At 43.7% G+C, this 18192-nt stretch overlaps 1 protein-coding gene across 4 annotated transcripts in view; it reads right to left on the bottom strand.

The window, feature by feature from the left end:
• CPVL (carboxypeptidase vitellogenic like) overlaps positions 1–18192 on the bottom strand; it is a 799647-nt gene that overhangs the window by 553429 nt on the left and 228026 nt on the right. For all 4 annotated transcript variants that reach the window (XM_078663502.1, XM_078663501.1, XM_078663503.1 and 1 more), the window contains exon 6: positions 12706–12785. In XM_078663502.1, coding sequence (XP_078519628.1) covers positions 12706–12785 — 80 coding nt within the window. The remainder of the gene's footprint in view (positions 1–12705; positions 12786–18192) is intronic.

The raw sequence follows: 18192 nt of genomic DNA on the forward strand, positions 1-18192 counted from the left end.
TCATCCAAAATCTCCTTAGAAGGGTTGTCACAACTATTGGATCTCACGGGAAGCCTTGACAAACAATCTGCTTGGATGTTTTTCCAGCCATGAACGAACTCAATTTCGCATTGGTAGTCCTGTAGACGAGAGGCCAATCTCGCCAACCTTGGAGACCCTTTTCCAGCGCCACCTGGAGCTAAAACATTTAAGAGAGGTTTATGGTCTGTACGGAGAATAAACTTGTACCCCCACAAGTAGGTTCTAAAGTAACTCGTGCCCCACACAGCAGCAAGCGCTTCACGCTCTATGACTGAGTAATTTGACTCTGAGGTAGACAAAGGCCTGGAGGCAAACGCGATAGTCCTCTCTACCCCTCCATGCTTTTGCAGGAGAACCGCCCCAAGACCTATAGCACTGGCGTCGACCATCAAGATAGAGGACCGAGCAGTATCAAAAGGGGTAAGAACATTAGCAGATTTAAGTTCCCCTTTGATCATATTGAAGCAAGACTCATGCTCAACAGTCCAATTACATTTTACACCCTTTTTCAACAAGTATCTCAAAGAAGCAGTCTTTGAAGAGAAATCCCTCACAAATTTCGAGTAAAACTCGATCAAACCCATGAAGGACCGAAGTTGATCTTTGTCAACGGGGGAGGGAGCTAGTTCAATGGCCTCTAATAAGTTCTTTTTGGGTTTAATGCCTTCCTCAGACAGACAAAAACCTAAGTATTCTATTTCCTTTAACAGAAACGCACATTTCTCCCTTCTCAACGTTAGGCCAGCATCATCCACTCTTTGCAACACATTCTGCAAAATCCCATTGTGCTCTTCCAGAGAATCTCCATAGATCAAGATATCATCTTGAAAATATAATACCTTATCAAGACCCTTAAAAACCTCAGTAACTAGTCTCTGAAATACACTAGCGGCGGAGACAAGTCCGAAGGGCAACCTCGTGAATTGGAAGGTCCCTTCGCTGGTGATAAATGCAGTCAAATGTTTGGACTTGTCATCTAAGCAAATTTGATGGTATGCATGCTTTAGGTCCAACTTACTAAAAAACTTGGCCCCCTTGAGTGTCGAGACCAACTCACCAATGTTTGGTAATGGGAACACATCGGCAACCACACACTTATTCAATGACCGCAGGTCCACACAGAACCTAATTTTATTGTCAGGTTTCTGTGAAATCACTACTGGTGAAACCCACGGGGACGCCTCAATAGGTTCGATGATGCCACCTTGAAGCATTTCCTCCAAAGTAGCCTTAACTTCATTTCGCAATGCAAAAGGGACCCTCCTCACCTTATGCTGGACAGGACAACTACCCTCCTTGAGAATTATGCGATGGGAATAGCCTATGAGTTCCCCCAATTGATCTCTGAAGACATTATTGAATTTATTGAGTATCTCATCAACAGATGAATTATCAACAACAGAGACTGGATTATCAGACCTAGGATCGACTACAATGTGCAGATCATACTGATGGTGACGACCTAATATAGCTGGTCCATCAGTTGAAATGTACACTTTACCAGGTGCTGATCTACTTTTAAACTCAATCTTTGCCTCGAAGTAGCCCAACATGTCAATTTTCTCGCCTTGATATCCAGACGGAAAAATGTCACATTCCTTCAAGACTCTTTCACCCCACACACTCTTCATCAAGGAAAGTGGAATGATGGTCCACTTGGAACCTGTGTCAACCATGAGAGAGAATCTTTTCATCAATCTTAAATTCAGCTTTAAAAGCATTACCCCTTCGATCCCTGCAAGAGCATACTGTATCAGACAGAACTAATATTTTGTTGATATCACGTCTCAAGTCACCACACTCATTGACCACAGTCACTCTTGAGTTATTTCTATTTTTACACATTTTTGCAAAGTGCCCCATCTTTCCACAACGTAGACATTCCTTGTTATTTGCAAAACAGAATTTTCCATCTGAGGTATGTGAAAAACTCCCACACTTTGAACACATTTTTTGACTATTCTTATTGCTTAATGACTGCTGCACATTCTTTTTTTGAAGAATATATCCCTTTTTCCTAACGATGGCAATAGCCATTGATTCATCATCACTATTGTCACTACCCACAGACTTATTAGAAACTTCTGCAACCTTTGTTTCTAAACCACTCTTCTGTAACTCTCTCATACATTTCTCGCTTTCTTCTACAACTTTAGCTAACTCTATAGCAACTTTCAAAGTTGGATTCTTCGCTGCCCATAGTCGTTCTTGGACTTTCCTGTAGTTGGCTTGAACTATTAGTTGGTCTCTAATCAGTTCATCCGCCATCTGACCAAAATTACACTTTACAGATAGTTCACGTAATCTTGCAACGAATTCGTCAATGCTCTCATCTGCCAACTGTTTGTTTTTATAGAATTTATATCTCTGTAGTACAAGGTTTTCCTCTTTACCAAATCTGGTTTCCAGTCTTGCTACCGCCTCTTTAAATTCGTCCATATCAACTTGTGACCCAGAAGGTAATACTTGCGGTAAATATTTGAACAGACGCTGTCCTTCCTTGCCTAATGTAGTCATTAACAGAGCTTTCTTTCGTTTAGGTGAAAAGTCTTCTCCATCTAGAGCCTCAATGTAATTATAAAACATGACTATCCAGTCTTCCCACGTTATGGACGGATTTCCTGGCTCACTTAAGAATTGTGGTGGAAGGGCAACATTAACTGCTTGAGCCATGAGGTCGGTCTAACACAGTCACGAATCTAAGATGAAGGTTATGATATGAAGAGTACTTCTGACACAACAAAGTAAGGGCAACGTAAAAAAAAACCTGAAATCAGAAGGAAAACTGTCCGCTTATTATTATAAGATTTTAGAAATAAGCGCTTACTCCCAACAGGATAATGAAGATCCGCTGACTCTCCACACCGTTTCTGTGAACTACGGCGAAGTTCTCGGTGAATCGCGTCTCCTAGGTAACCACCGAGACACAGTGAAGAGAATAATCCAAAATGGCCGACCACGTCGTGCGTGAGCTCCGTCACACGTCGGACGTTCGAGCCACAGCGTAGACAGGCGCGCACGAAGAGGAATGCGCTTCAGTGATGCAGTTCGCGTACAACGTGGTTGCTACGCGACTCACCAGATGATGTTAGATTCGCGCTCCCCTTCTATGGAGAGACGTTGAAAGAGATGACGTCACTCACCCTGACGACGCAGGGATCGGGAGGCGAAATCCTCTGGAAATCTTTAAGAGACTGCAATCACTTTTACCACGGAATGGTTGTCTCACGCTGTACATCACACGGGGTTTGCGAGGGAGTAGAAACGCTACCGTACTGTATTATCTTCTTGGGCTGCAGAAACCAACGAGGAAGCTGTGGCCAGAAGCATCGTTAGTCCAAGTCGCCAAATGTTGTAAACAGAAATGAAGATCTCATGAGCAGGTACTTGAAGAAACAGCTTTATTGCAGCACAGATACAGGTAGGTCCATCCCTCATCTGACCAGAGCTCCAACTGCCAACAGGGCGAAGGAGAGCTTCAGAACTAGGAACACTCACAGTGATCTAGAGTGCTGGCCCAAGAGCAGAGCTAAGCACTGTACAACAGAGTCACGTCCAGTTGAGCCCCAATCCACAAATTTGCTTGAGTCCAACTCTTTGTGCCTTGGTCCACCCTTGAGCCCAACTCCTTGTTAAATGACCCCGCTGTTCCTGGAGTGTTGAGGTACAATTTGCGCCCTGTAAGAGGAACAGTGCACCAACAGGACAGTCAGATTAGTAGGGATGAATTACATTTCTGAAGGATAGGGTGCATGCATCCTGCCTGTGGTACCAACGATAGCTCAGGGACAGGTGGATTGGTGTGTTATTCGGACAGTTACCGAACAGGGCAAGTGAACTGTGTTTCCGAGGAGAAGGTGCTTTGCCCAGCAATGCAGGATCTGGATCTGAGCTAGACGAACAGCTTTACTGCCGGTGCTCAAAAGCACCTACGTCTAATGAACAATATTCTTGCTTTTATTCCAGCTTGGCTCCAAGTGTACATCTTTTCCGCTGTCTTACAAAAATGTATCCTTTTGGTCGCCCCATTCAGGAGGAAAAGAAGCCTTTCGCAGCTCCGTGTCCTGGGCAAAATGGGCCTGTTAGTCCTCCTGGTCTGTGAAAAGCAAAGTTGTGTTTGTAGCAATTATTCAGATTTCTTTATTATTGGTGCTTGGGGTAACTTATTTTCTTGAGGTGAAATATCCAGTGCATACTTTGATTGGTATTACGCCTGTTCTCCCTGAACATATCTTTGTTACTCTGGAGCCCCACAGGAGGAGCACAGGAAGTCCTTTGAAGATAATGTTTCTCTTCAGACCTTGCATCAGACGCACACTGCTTATAATATAACAAAGTGTTGGGTATGTGGATTGTTGCCCTCTGTAACTCATAGAAGTGAGAATTTGTTATCCATGCCTTTGTCATATGTCAGTACTTGTGAGGGATGGTTGCTTTGCTAAGCATGGTCCATCCCCTTCACAAGATTGATACATTGGAACGTAAAAGTACTAGTTCCCATACCCTGGCCGAGAGCCGTTTTATGTTATGTTATGTTAAAGGTTTGTGTAAGCGCGACAGCAGCCCCAGCAAAGAGGCGTCCCGGCGCTGGTAGATCAAATGTAGTACCGATGAGGCAGGCCAAGCTAGGACAAGCAACCCTACGGGGGAGGAAACAGAAAGGTTTTGACGGCTTTCCGGAAGGTAGACAAGTTCTCCATACCACGGATGCCCAGCAGCAAGGAGTTCCAAAGCTTGGCTCCCAGTAGCCGGAAGGAGCGACCACCAATACGGCATAGTTTGGTACGAGGTACAGTCACTTGATGTTGCCCCAGTGAGCGAAAACTCCGCTGGGGCACATATGGAGTCAGAAGCGGACACAGGAGATCTGGGGACCTGGATTTAAGAATCTTAAACGCCAAACAGAGAGCTTTGAACTGGATTCGGGAGTCAATAGAAAGCCAGTGCAGCTTTCTGACCGTGGCTCTGGCAGAGCATCTACGGGGAAGACCTACCAAGGTCTTTGCTGCCGAGTTCTGAACTCTCTGCAGACGTGCTATCTCGGCTTTGTTTGCACCCAAGAACAGCACACTGGCGTAGTCCAGACGTGAGAGAATGGTAGCTTGGACAATAAGCTGCCGTACTTTCGAGTCAAAGAACTTCAGTATTGGATTAAGGCCCCTCAGCAGACCCACGCAGGTGGCTGCCACTCTCTTGGTGTGGGTCTGGAAGCTGAGCGAGGAGTCCATCCAGATCCCCAAGCTTTTGACTAATGACTTGGGTGCTGGCAAGGCGCCCAAAGAGGATGGCCACCAATGTTGAATCCAGTGGGTGGTGTTCTTCCCCACAAGCGGCACCTCCGTTTTGTCTGCATTAAGCTGCAGGCAATTGTCAGTCATCCATTGGGCTACTGCAGCCATCCCGGCCCTAAATCTCGTGGCCGATGCAGATGGCCCTTCAGTAAGAGTGATGACCAGCTGAGTATCATCTGCATATGATACCAGCGAAAGGTCCCACTCTTTTGCTACTGCCGCAAGCGGCTGCACATAGAGATTAAAAAGGGACGGGCTGAGTGCAGAGCCCTGAGGGACTCCCTGACCGATGTGATGGGACTGAGAAAGATACGGAGGTGCCGACACCCTGAAGGATCTGTCCTTTAAAAATGAACGAAACCATTCCAGGGCGAGACCAGTAATACCGACTGTCTCTAGACGATATAACAGAATGTCATGCGATACCGTGTCAAAGGCCGCGCTGAGATCTAGTAAAATCAGCGCAGCACTCTGACCGGCATCGAGCATCGTCCGGAGATGTTCGGTCGTGGCCAGTAGGGCAGACTCGGTGCTGTGACCCGGCCTGAAACCATTTTGAGATGGGTCCAGAATGCCGTTATAGTGCATGAATTGAGACAGCACAATGTTAATGTGGGCCTCAGCAAGCTTGGCCACCCATGGGAGAAGGGAAATCGGTCTAAAGCTTTCTGGTTTAGAAGGATCCAGGGTGGGCTTTTTAATGATAGGGGAGACCCATGCCTGTTTCCAGGCAGTGGGAACACTGGCCATAGAAAAGGACAGGTTAAGTATAAAACTCAAAGGCTGCTGGAAAAGCATCAGCGACTCCATGAATTGTGCCAGCCTCATAGGATCTGCCGGAGAACCAGATTTAACTTTCCTACAGAGTTTAACCAACTCATCATTCGTGATTTCTGGTATGAAAGTCAGGGCAGCACCACCAGCATTGGTATTAGTGGAGGCGTGTAAATCCAAAGAGTGCTGCAGGAATGACCTATATATTTTTTGCACCTTTTCTACAAAGAAAATGGCAAGGTCCTCGCACTGCTGTGCGGAAGTAATGCTAGAAGCAGGGGTTCTATTACTCTGAAGTTCCTGTACCAGTTTAAAAATACATTTAGTGGGGTTAGAACCAGCTTTGATTTCTTCCACATAAAATGTAGCACGCGTGGAGCACATTGCTTTATGATAGAGTTTTAATTTAGCTAGGTATATCATTTTATCCCCATCTTTATAGTCCCTTCTCCATGTTCGCTCAGCCCTCTTACAATCTTTCCTCATGGATCTCAGGGCGTCATTATACCAGGGGTTAGAGGGGGATCTGCGCCCCTTAGTCCATTTAGCCGGGATGAGGGCATCAAGTCCCCTCACGATCCAGTCATGGAAGGTGGTATATGCTGTATCGGGGTCCGCATTGTCATCACAGGGAAACATCCGTAAGGAGGTATGGAGGTCCTTTGATTTAAGTTTCTGCCATGGCCTCTTAAAGACCCGATTCAGCCCATCCCTTTTAAATGGCTCCAAAACCTCGACGGTGGCTTTAACCAGGTAGTGATCCGTCCATCCCAAGGGTTTGGGCACATCCGTTTTAACCTCCGGGATGTTAGAAAACAATGGATCCAGTATATGCCCTGCCGAGTGTGTAGTGACCTGAATTAGGGAGTCTAATTGTAAGGCTGCTAAATCCGCCAGGAGATTTTTAATGGTTGGGTCGTGAATCTGATCAAAATGGAGATTTAAATCTCCTAGAATCGTAAAATTAGCCGATCCCACCACCAAGGAGCTGGCCACCTCAAGTAAGGAATCAATAAACTTAGACGCATGTCCTGGGGGTCGGTAAATGTAAAGTCCTGACAGCGAAAAACGCGGGCTGATGACAATCTTAAAGCGGGCACCTTCACAACCCCAAATATCTTCCTTGATGAAGGAACAGGCATATTGTTCTTTATAAATGACTGCTATACCGCCGCCCCTAGCATCCCTATTTACAAACCTAATCAGATAGCCTTCCGGAAGCGTAAGACTAGGTAAACTAATCATATCATCGCGCAGGTTTTGCAGGTTATTCTTGAGCTCCTGCATGCATGTGTCCAAGGGGGTAAGAAAAAGGAATTGGTCTCAGGTGGAGAGGGACAATTTCCTAAAGTTCAACTCCTCTGAATACTACCAGTCCTTTCAGACCCGCAACGTTATTGAAGATAAGCCGATACCTTTGTCAGTGGGAGATGTCATGGCCCCTTTTTGCATCCAGGGGCTTGGAGAAGTAGACTTGGGGAGAGCAGATGCAACACTATTTATAATTTGAGAGTAACTAAAAGTCCACCCATGATCCTGCCACCTAATGTTTATTTTGTTTGTGGAGCTCACGGTTATGTTAGGCTTCCTGAAGGATGTTTGGGAAGATGTTACCTTTCTTACCTCCTGCCACCTGTGAACATAGTCCCTCCTAATTACCATAAGGACCATTGTCTACATCGTAGAGATGCCCATGTATCCCAGTTTAAGAGAATGGTTAGCACTGATGACATAGATCAGATAGACACCACCTTACAGCAGCTCACAGAAAAATTAAAAGGAATCATACCCTTTTGGGGCCCTATAGCTAATAATCTTAATATTAGGCGGCTCACGAGAGTGGTGGAAGGAGCCTAATATGACTGCAGTAATATTGACAAATATTACACTTGAGGTCCAGGCTACGAGGCTTGATGCCCTCCAAAATCATATGGTTTTAGACGTTATCCTAGCTGACAGGGGTGGGGTCTGTCGCGTTTTCAGTAGTAGCTGTTGTGTGCACATCTCTGACCACGCCCCGCTGGCATAAAGAAATTACATTATGTAGTCTTGGAGATACACCAGGAGAATCGTACAAGATAATTCACGGGATGGTTTTGGGGCCTGTTCACTACTTGGGGTTGGAAGATTCTCACTTTCCTGGTTGCCATAGCAGGTACCATTGTGACCTGCTATCTGTGAATGCACTGCCTCCCTGCCTGTTGTGCCTGCTGTGTATCAATGTTCAAGACACAACCCAGGGCCCGAGGCGTAATTCTAATGCAAAAACTATGATGATGCAGGGTATTCAGGACTTGTTAAATATTGATGAAAGAATACACGAGTATTGATTATATGTGTTAACATTCTACAGTAATAGCTCTAATGGACAGTTAATATGCTAGTATTGGTAGTCTATGGGTGAATGTTTCCTTTCTCTCCATTTAAGCATTGTAAAGACCCTTACCTGATGGCACCAATAAAGCTTAGCATGCATGCTAAAAGGAGGGTTTGTTAGATTTGAAATGTTATTTCTGTAATGCACAGAATCAAAATGCTCCCTTTGCTATGCTTAAACTTTATTCCGTGTTAAGTTAGCATTCATGGCGCCATGTTTATTGGCTCCATCTTGTTCTGAAACTAAGATTGAGCTTGCTGAATCCGAACATAGAAAAGTGACTAGGACCAACCGCATGAGCCAAGCCTCTCACCTTCAACCGCAAGCTGGCCTGGATCCATGGTTCATCTGACTGGTAAGCTCCAGAGGTCTGTCTTCCGTAAGTTTGACAGAGAGCTCGTTGCAAGTCAATCCGGCGAGCTGTCACCGAATCCGGACTGGGTGAGAGCTTCGAGAAACCCCGGAAATAAAAGCTCCAGAAAAGTCAGAAGGTAAAAACTTTGACGAGACCTACCACAAGAGGTAGCTGTGCAAGGCTCTACCGCAGTTGGCCTGAAACTTTGACTTTGTCCCGATCTAGCATGACCATGTGTCCCAATAGGCGCTATACGTTTCTATGTGCTATATAGTGCTAAATCTTTAAAAAAATCATATCTCCAGTTCCCTACAGTGGAATATTTTTGTTTTGGTGCAATTTTAAAGATACAAATGTTTCCTATTATTATAAATTGGTGTTGGATTTTTATTGTGTGTTGCGTCTTAATTATTTACTGAAGTGGTGTTTTTGAATGCTTTACATACCTGTTTTTGAAGTTAAGCCTGCCTGCTCACAGCTAAGCTACAAAGGGTTGAGTATGAAAATAATTTTCTAAGACCTGTACTGAGCCCTATATTGTGTTAGTGGCCTTTTTGCCAGTGGCAGATATACATTTGCCACTACGAATAACCCACTTTCAAAACACTAAGATTGGCCTTTTCCTAGCTGCCTGAAATGCCAAAGTGAGAAGAAGATATTTTTTACTACCGTTTTTCGCATCTTTGTAAATGGTGGTCAATATTTTCTATAATTTCAGTTTCTAGCTAGCTACAGTTTGAGAATTAAAGAGAAATGGTTCTACAACTGATCCAACTGCTACAAGAAATATTAGAGGAATCTTCAATTCAATAAAAAAAACAGTAGCACAAACAAAGAGGTAAAGGTTTAGTGGGCTACACATTGGGGAGATGTTTCCCAACAGGTGAGTCTTTCATTTAAAACAGAAATAAATCATTTTCAAGTTCACTCTCAAATTCTTTGGGAGACAGGTCCCCCAAAATGTGATGGCCATTCTAGAGAATAACTGATTCTGGGTACTGGATGCTTTAAACTATTAAGCGTCTACCCTTGCTATGTAGGTCTTGTTTGCAACAAAGATTCTAATTAGGTTCAACAAGAAAGATTTGTGATGTAGAGTCTTGTGCATGAGACATCCCAGTTTGAGACTGGAGTGGGCCTAAATGCAAAGCCAATGTAAATCAGCCAGAGCATCACAAATGTGACCATACTGTTTTTTGAAGAGAAGACTAGTATTGAGTTAGTGTGGATAGTGGCTTTCGATGGATTGAGTGCAGACTGTGGTAAGTCAATTAGAATTACAAAATCTAGCCTACACACAATCAGTACTTGTGGCACAGTTTTGAGTTGGTCATATATCAGAAAAGTTCCTATTTTTTTAACCTGTGAATATGGCTGCTTTTGATGCTCATTTATTTGAGGTATCATTGAGAAGGAAGTAGCAAACCAGTCATCTTCTTTAGTGGATTTACCAAATTGAAATCAATAAAAACTCATGCGGAGCTAAAAGGAAAAACAAGAGAGATCACAGCTGGGTTAAAAGATCAAAATAAGTTCCCTTGCAGGTCTTATTGTCCCATACTTGTACATTTAATGTCTTTCACATATGCAGTCAACTTGTTTACAGAGTGTTTTGCTATACAGCAAACTGACAAGATGCAGACTAGAATATATTGCATCATTATATATGATGAAGCTCTGGGACCTAAACAGATTTATCCAATCACCTCGAACTACATTGAAAGCATGTAACTAAGCCAAATGCAGGTTGAAAAGGCAAATTCATTAACTTGTTTATTCCCCAATGTGCTGTGATTATTGAAAACGTGTTCTCTTAATGTTACATTTGATAATGGAGGCTAGACGAAATTGTATGGAATGGAGCAATGCATTTTAGATTTGCAGTTCATATCCAAAGAGATATAGTAAATAAGACAGGTAATTCCAGAAACTGCAATATTGGAGAATATTTAAAGGCGATGACATCATGGGCACACATTTCACCAGTTTATATAGTTTACTGAAGCTAAACACCAGGCAACTTACCAGTAGTAAAACAATGAAATTTGATTTCCACAACATACAAATTCTGGCAAGTGGTTGATGCCATACCCACACAAAGTCATACAGATCTTTAACTGAATCAACATCATAGTCTAGCACAGGTCACAAATGTGTGGACTAGTGTGGCCAAGATGTGGCTATGTCCTAGTCACCTTCATTAATCTAGCTGGTCAACCAAAGAGCTAAGCAATTCTGGGCAAACCAATTCGACAGCTATTCAACACACTGTGGAAGACTGCAGGGCACACAATACACAAACCCAAATGATGTGGCTACTCTGACTGTTGGCAAATAAAAAACATTGTACAGAATATTTATGATATTAGCTTGTCCATGTGCATCAATGTAATATAATGAAATCAGATTCCTTGCAATATGGCAAACAGATTTTGTGCCAAGTTTAATCTGAAATACTGGTGTGGAAACATATTAAACCATTTTAATTTTTTCTTTCAAGCAGACATTGGTTGACGACATTAGTATATTAGCTCCATCTCTGTCCGTAATGTGTGTACAGAAGGTGTTCAAATTAAAGAGAAGATTGCATACCTTCATCTAAAATTACATGGATGCTAACAATAAAATTGCTGATAACCAATCAAGCAAATTTTGATGTTGCATGATAATCACCAAACGGGTGCTAAATTTCGATCAGACTTAAGAATAATCATTGACACTATGTTGGCAGGCAGCGCTTCACTTTGTGAGCTGGGATCGAAGGCTTACTGGGATGATCCCACTCTGGCAGGGAACATGGTTGCATCACACTGCGGGGCTTGAGGGCTTTGTGAAGTGGGATAGGATAGGCATTACTTACCTTGGAGACGTTTGGGTGGGTACTTATTTACTGGGGTTTGGGGACCCGCAAGAGCAGTATCAGCTTTCCAGTACCCAGTTTCACAAATACCTGCATCCTTGTACTTTTGGCCAATTCTCCCCCCACCCCCCAGGTCCCACAGTTCAGTCCGCTCCTGGCTAAATTGTTGATGGGAAAGCTACAGAGGAGAGCAATTTCAAAGTTGTATCACTCCTTAGTTGACAACGTCCCAGACCATTTCCCCAGGCTGAGACATAGGTGGGAGGCTTGGGTGGGGTAGCTTAAAGAGGGCAAGAGGTGCAAGTCTAGGAGGGCCCCCTGGGAACTGGCTATCTCCACGTGCCTTTGGCTGCTTCAACTTAATTACCTACACATTACTTACACAACCCCTTTACAGCTTTACCGAGCTGGTAGGTTCCTTAAAGCAGACGGCTTCCAGTGCTCTTGGCTAGATGCAGGTTTTTTCCATGTAGTCTGGTACTGCCAGAGTGTGATGCCCTACTTGGATGGGATGGGATAGGGAGGGAGCTCTCATCAGTCTTGTGCCGGCCCTTGGAAGGACCTCCCAGGATTGCTTTGTAGGGGCTGCTGGAGCACGTGGGAGGGCAGAGAATGGAGCGTATCTTTGTTGAGGTTGCAATGCTGGTTGCCAAGCGGGATATCGCCTGCAAATGGAGGTCTCCGAGCACCCACTGAGCTGGAATGGCAAGGTGGGGTGGATTTGTGTGCTCAATAAAAACGGCCTATCTAGGAAGCCCGGGGCTACCCCAGGAAACATAAAAAGATATGGAGCAAATGGTGGGACTGGATACAGGGAATGTCTAAGATTCGATTATTCTTTGTACTGTACCAAATTAAGTAAGGGTGAGCCGAGGTGTTAATTGCGTTTTGTCAATGGTGTATGCAAAAATCAAAAGTTTGTTACCAAACAAAATAATAATCATTGAGTTTGAGTGTTTCTTTTCTCCAATCAACATATATGTATAAATACATACTTTCTGAAACAAATTATGAAGACTGGACTAACCTGTACAAATCCCTTCCAACGTCGACCTGATCTTTCGCAAATCCTCGATCATCATCAGTGAAACTGAAGCCTGTTCCAACCTGACCAGGAAGAATATATTTTTATGACATGCATTTAGTCAAAAAATGATTTATTATTTTTTGTAAAATATTTTCATTAAGTTTTCGATCTTTAGTTTTTACATGGCACAAACCGAATAAACAGGATTATGGTACAATCAAGACAGTAATGAACAGAAGCAATAAACGTAAGAAAAAAGAATGAAGAAAACACTACCGATTTTGGGCTGGTTGTCTGCCACAGAATACTGCGTATTACAATATTACCTTACATTGTTTCGCCAACCCCAACAGTAAATTATTAGCTTAAACAAGACATCCTTAAAAAAAAATATTCAACAAAGATAAGCAAATACGGGCACCTTAACCTTCTTACCACCTTATCACACAACCTGCACAGAGTAATTTTATCGGCGTCCCAAATAACATGCCCAAAAAATTATCAATCTCTTACCTGGGGTACAATATAAATCAAAAAGAGACATCAAATGCTGACTCTTTAGTCTATCAATCATTAAAATCTGATTCGCCAGACCTAAAGATTCTTCTACATTTATACCGGCAATCCCAAGCTTATTCTCCTATTCAACATTTCACATATCAATGTCATCCGGAAATATTTCCAATATCGGTCGATAAACCTGCCCTATTGAGGTTTTTTTCCTCACTTTTTCAATCAAGGGAATTCTAACAAGCTGTAACTCTGCTCCTGACCCGAGCCGACCTCGAAAGCTACGAACTTGAAGATATTTAAAAAAAATCATGCGTTACTAGGCCGAACTTCTCCTGTAAATTTGAGAAGAACAAAAATTAGATCGCTTAAACAGCGAAGATCTTCCAAACCCCATCTAAATGTGACTTGGTCCCGAAAAATAGTAGGAAGCAAACCTGAAGTGTTAAAATGGGTATAAACATTAAGGTTTGGAATATTCAGCTTTCGCCTAATCTGCTTCCAAACTTGAAATGCAGCTTTGTGTATCTTAAACTTGTTTTTTTTATAAAAACTGGGCTCCAATATCCAAACCAAACAACTATTGGCCACATCCTCTAACCCCAAAGCATAAATGGATGGTCTGTTGAAAACTGTGATTTTCCGCCTTTCCCCCAACTAAGGGCCACATTAGGATGGCGGGCGGGCTTTGCCCGCCCGCCACCCTATCGGAAAACGGGACCGCCCGCCTTAAGGGCGGGGGTCCCGGGGGTGCCATTAGGATGTGCCCGCCACTGTGGCGGGCACATCCTAATGGCACCCCATTTCTGTATTTTCAGCATTGTGGCGGGCGGTGCTCTATGCACCGCCCGCCACAATGCTGAAAATGCATTGCAGCATTTGCATAATGAAAGCGGCAGGCACCATGCGGTGCCTGCCGCTTTCATTATGCAAATGCAGGGGGGTCCCATAGGTACCCCCGTGTGCACCCCCCTACTGTGCTTCACTCTGGGGGCCCGCAGGGGCCCCCCAGAGTGAAGTCCGCCTGCCTTTCCGTGGCAGCGAAAGGCATTGAAAAATGCCCAGTATAATATGGCTGGCGGTGTCTGATAGACACCGCCACCATGTTATCCCTTTTCCGCCCGGCCGCAAGGCGACCGGGGCGGAAAACAGGCGGGCGGTGTTTCCCACCGCTGCGGTCCCCTCCGCCATCGTAATATGGCGGGGGGGGGAATGCAGGGAAGGATGTCGGGCGGATTGCCTCCGCCAGGCTGGCAGTAGCCACCGCCAGCCTGGCGGAGGCAATCCGCCCGACATCCTAATGACCCCCTAAGAGAGGGCCCATATGCTATAGCATGGATCCCCAATAATACACCAAAAAATGTGTGATACCCCACCCTCCCCGATCTCTTGGTAGAATCATTATTTTAAATGAATTCTCGGTCTCCGATAACTCCAAAGAAATCTGGTAAGACAAGAGACAGAAAACTTAAGGGGGATTGTTCTAAACATATAAAGAAACTTAGGAAGAACCAACATTTTAAAAACATTACAGCGCCCATGAAGAGAGAGATGTAGGTGAGCTAATCTTTTGAGAGTTTTATTAACTTTATCCATCATTGGTGTGATATTCCGATCCTTTATCTGGTCCACTTCCGGTGTAATATTAATTCCCAAATATGTTGCTGAAGAAACTAATGGTACATTTGCCAGAAACTTGGTGCATGAATGAAGCATCTGAGTTTTATCTATATTTAATTTATAACCGGAAAATCTACCAAACTGCTCGGCCAGAATCTTTATAGCAGGAAGTGCCGAGATGATGTCACTAGTGAGAACCACAATGTAATCGGCATACACCAATGCTCTATATTCAGTATGGTGAACTCTAACCGGTTTAATATTAGCGCTCATATTAAGTTTGAGGAATAAATCAATATAAAGTGCAAAGAGCAAGGGGAACATGGGCACCCCTGCCTGGTGCCTCTGGGAATACTAAATCGACTTGACTCCTGCCCAGAGATCCGAATAACTTCTGCTGGAATGATATATAAAGCCTTTACTGCTTGAATAAATTCCGAGCAAAAGCCCTTCCAGTGCATAACATCCCATAGGAACCGCCAGGAGACCCTGTCAAACGCCTTTCCCAAAAAATTATTTAAAATAAATATCTATGGAGTGCATCGATACTTCAATCAAATACAACACACAACTATTGCCAGTTCTATCAATATATACCTACTAAAAAGATAATCTAATTTACTGTTAAAATCCTTTTTTAATTTATTGGGAAAAACAAAACCAAAAAAAATAAAAAATCAGTGCATCATCATATGAATACAGAAGTAAGAATAATTTAAAAGTTTGCTCTATTTTGGGGGTGTCAGTCATTACATGAACAGGAAAGGCCTTCCTGGAATGTTGCAATACATTCTATTGGGTTTCTTCTACATTTACAAGTTCCTTTCCAATTTTCTCCTACATTTCTGGAGCACAGGAGACTCATTTTTTCCAGTTGTATTTAGGAAATGGGCAGCAAGCAAATTTTAAAAAGGCAAACTTTTATTCAGAATGGCTTGATAATTGGTTGATGAAAATAATTTTAAGTGTTCAGCCTTTGTCTACCAATAGGATAAATTAGTTGGGGTTGGCAAGCACTGGGGTTCCATTTGAATATATTACTGGCGATAATTCTTAGAATAGTAGCACAATCGGAGGGGAAAAGAGGATGCTTTATTGAGAAATTATATAATTGGGTCTTTGAAGGAGTTAGTGCAGAAGTTGGGCAAAGAGGCCTATGTCGCATTCTGCTATAAGCTGGAGCAGAAAACAGGGTGCACTGAAATGTCACCCAGTATCTAATAATAAAATTAGAATTTATTTTGGTTTTGTAATGAGGGCTTCAATAAAATGTAGTATGGTTTAAGAACGGATCTTGGTACTGAGGTAGTGATTACATCCACCCTAGAAGATTTGCAATTAAGAGGTGGATGAATACAGTGTGGGAGAACCGATATTGTTTGACCTGTCATATGCTTTTGAAAATGTCACTCATTCCATCCTGAACACTGTTTGGAACACTTATCAAGACGTGCTTTTCAATAGAATGGCACATGTGAGGAAGTCTTTTTTTGCCAGGAAGTCTTTTTTTCTTAAAAGTCAAATCACGTTGGGTGTAACGCTCTTCACCACCCAGAATAAAATACTGCACAGCATCCTTGACTTGCATTTGTGGACTTTTGTCCAGACTACATATGAACGATTGGACTTCTCTCTACCGATGCAGTTGCACCATTACTACAAGTGTCCGAGTTGGCGTTCTTCAGAGAAATGCTCTGATTACTATTACACTTGTTTAACCAATTTTATTGATTTTTAAAGTAGTACAGTCAGTAGTACAATCATTACAGTATGATAATGGAATCAACAACATATTACATGGTCAGTATACTGTAGGTAATGATGAATATTACTACAGGATGCATTGGCTCATCTTTATATAGTTAACAAATAACACGTGAAACAAGGCCAACTGGTAGGCCATCCCCATTATAAACCATCAAGATCTCTGTACCTGTGATATATCATCCGTGTGGCAGTGGCTGATAGCCATAGGATCTAGCTTTAATTAAAGATTAGACATGGACGCATTGTACCTCTATAATAACGGTGCAAGTGCCAACAGTATGCATGGAACAAGGCTCGACGAGGTAGGGTATGGGCTTAGGAACAATGAAAAGGAAGAGGGTGAGGAAGGAGGGAAGAGTGGAAGGGAGAGATAGGCGATAAGTGTGGCTTGGAGTAGTGCGTGTTAGGCGATCATGATTCCACCATCCAAGAATCCATCCCAAGATTCTAAGAGAGCACCTGCAGCTCATGTTGGGGGTGTAGCCCACTCCACCGCAATGGGGACCTTAAACAGGCCTCTCACCTCCTATCTGGCTTTCATCTCCCTATGTGTAGAGCGTCACTAATTCAGCCCTGTCCCACTTCAGCTTTTCCGCAAACCAATAGGGCATACGAGGAAGGTGGGCATCTTTCTACTTCATGGCAATGGATCTCCTAGCTATGAACAGTGCCAGATCTATGAATCCATGAACGACAACTCACGCCTTTTTATGCCTACATAACCCCAGGAGACCCACCTCCATTATGCACAAGTCCTTCCCTCCGTGACGGCAGTCAGGGTATCCGTGACCGCCTTACACAGCAATTGCGCATCGGGACAATTCCAGAACATGTGTGCCAGGTCTGCATTATGGGAGCACATCTAGGGCATGCTGATACACTGCCATATATTCTATGCAAGTGTGCTGGTGTGAGGTACGCTGTGTGTAAGATGTTTGTTGGATATATTGGAATTTGGTATTGCCAGAAACTTTACGTGGGTATACAAGAGCCATGTCCCACTCGTTCTGTGCAAGAGCACAACCAATGTCCCATTCTCACTGTTGGCATGCAACAGGTCTTGTGGTGCAGAAGCCATCACACGTGAACCACGTGATGAGGTGCCGTCCGCCACCCATCGCATGTATCACAGGGTGTATGTCGGTTCTGTGTCCATGATGTCCAATTCCATTGCAAATTGGCAAGCAGAGTGCGATGTGCTAAAACATGGCCTAGGGGTAGGTCAGGTTCCACGCGGAGCTGTTCGAAGGACACAGGGCAGCGTTTTGGAACAGGGCACCTAGGGTATCTATCCCCTCTGACTCCCAGAGTTCTATTCGTTCCCTCCCAAGGAGCTCTCTGAAGGGGCGCAAGGAGCTCTCTGAAGGGGCGCAAGGAGCTGATACTGATCTCTGGTGTGTATGGCATCAAGGCTAGTGTTAGTTGAAGGATTCTGATATAGTTGGTGTATGCTATGGTCAGGAGCTTTTACATTGTGGGGGGAAGTTTACCCAAAGGTAGCAACAAGTCATCAGTCACTTGGGCGACATGAGCCAAGTAGGGAAGGCCCAGTTCAGCCAGATGTCGGTCTGCCAAACAACGGGGCGACCA

This window comes from Lissotriton helveticus, chromosome 10 (genome assembly GCF_964261635.1).
Source record: "Lissotriton helveticus chromosome 10, aLisHel1.1, whole genome shotgun sequence".
NCBI lineage: Eukaryota > Metazoa > Chordata > Amphibia > Caudata > Salamandridae > Lissotriton > Lissotriton helveticus.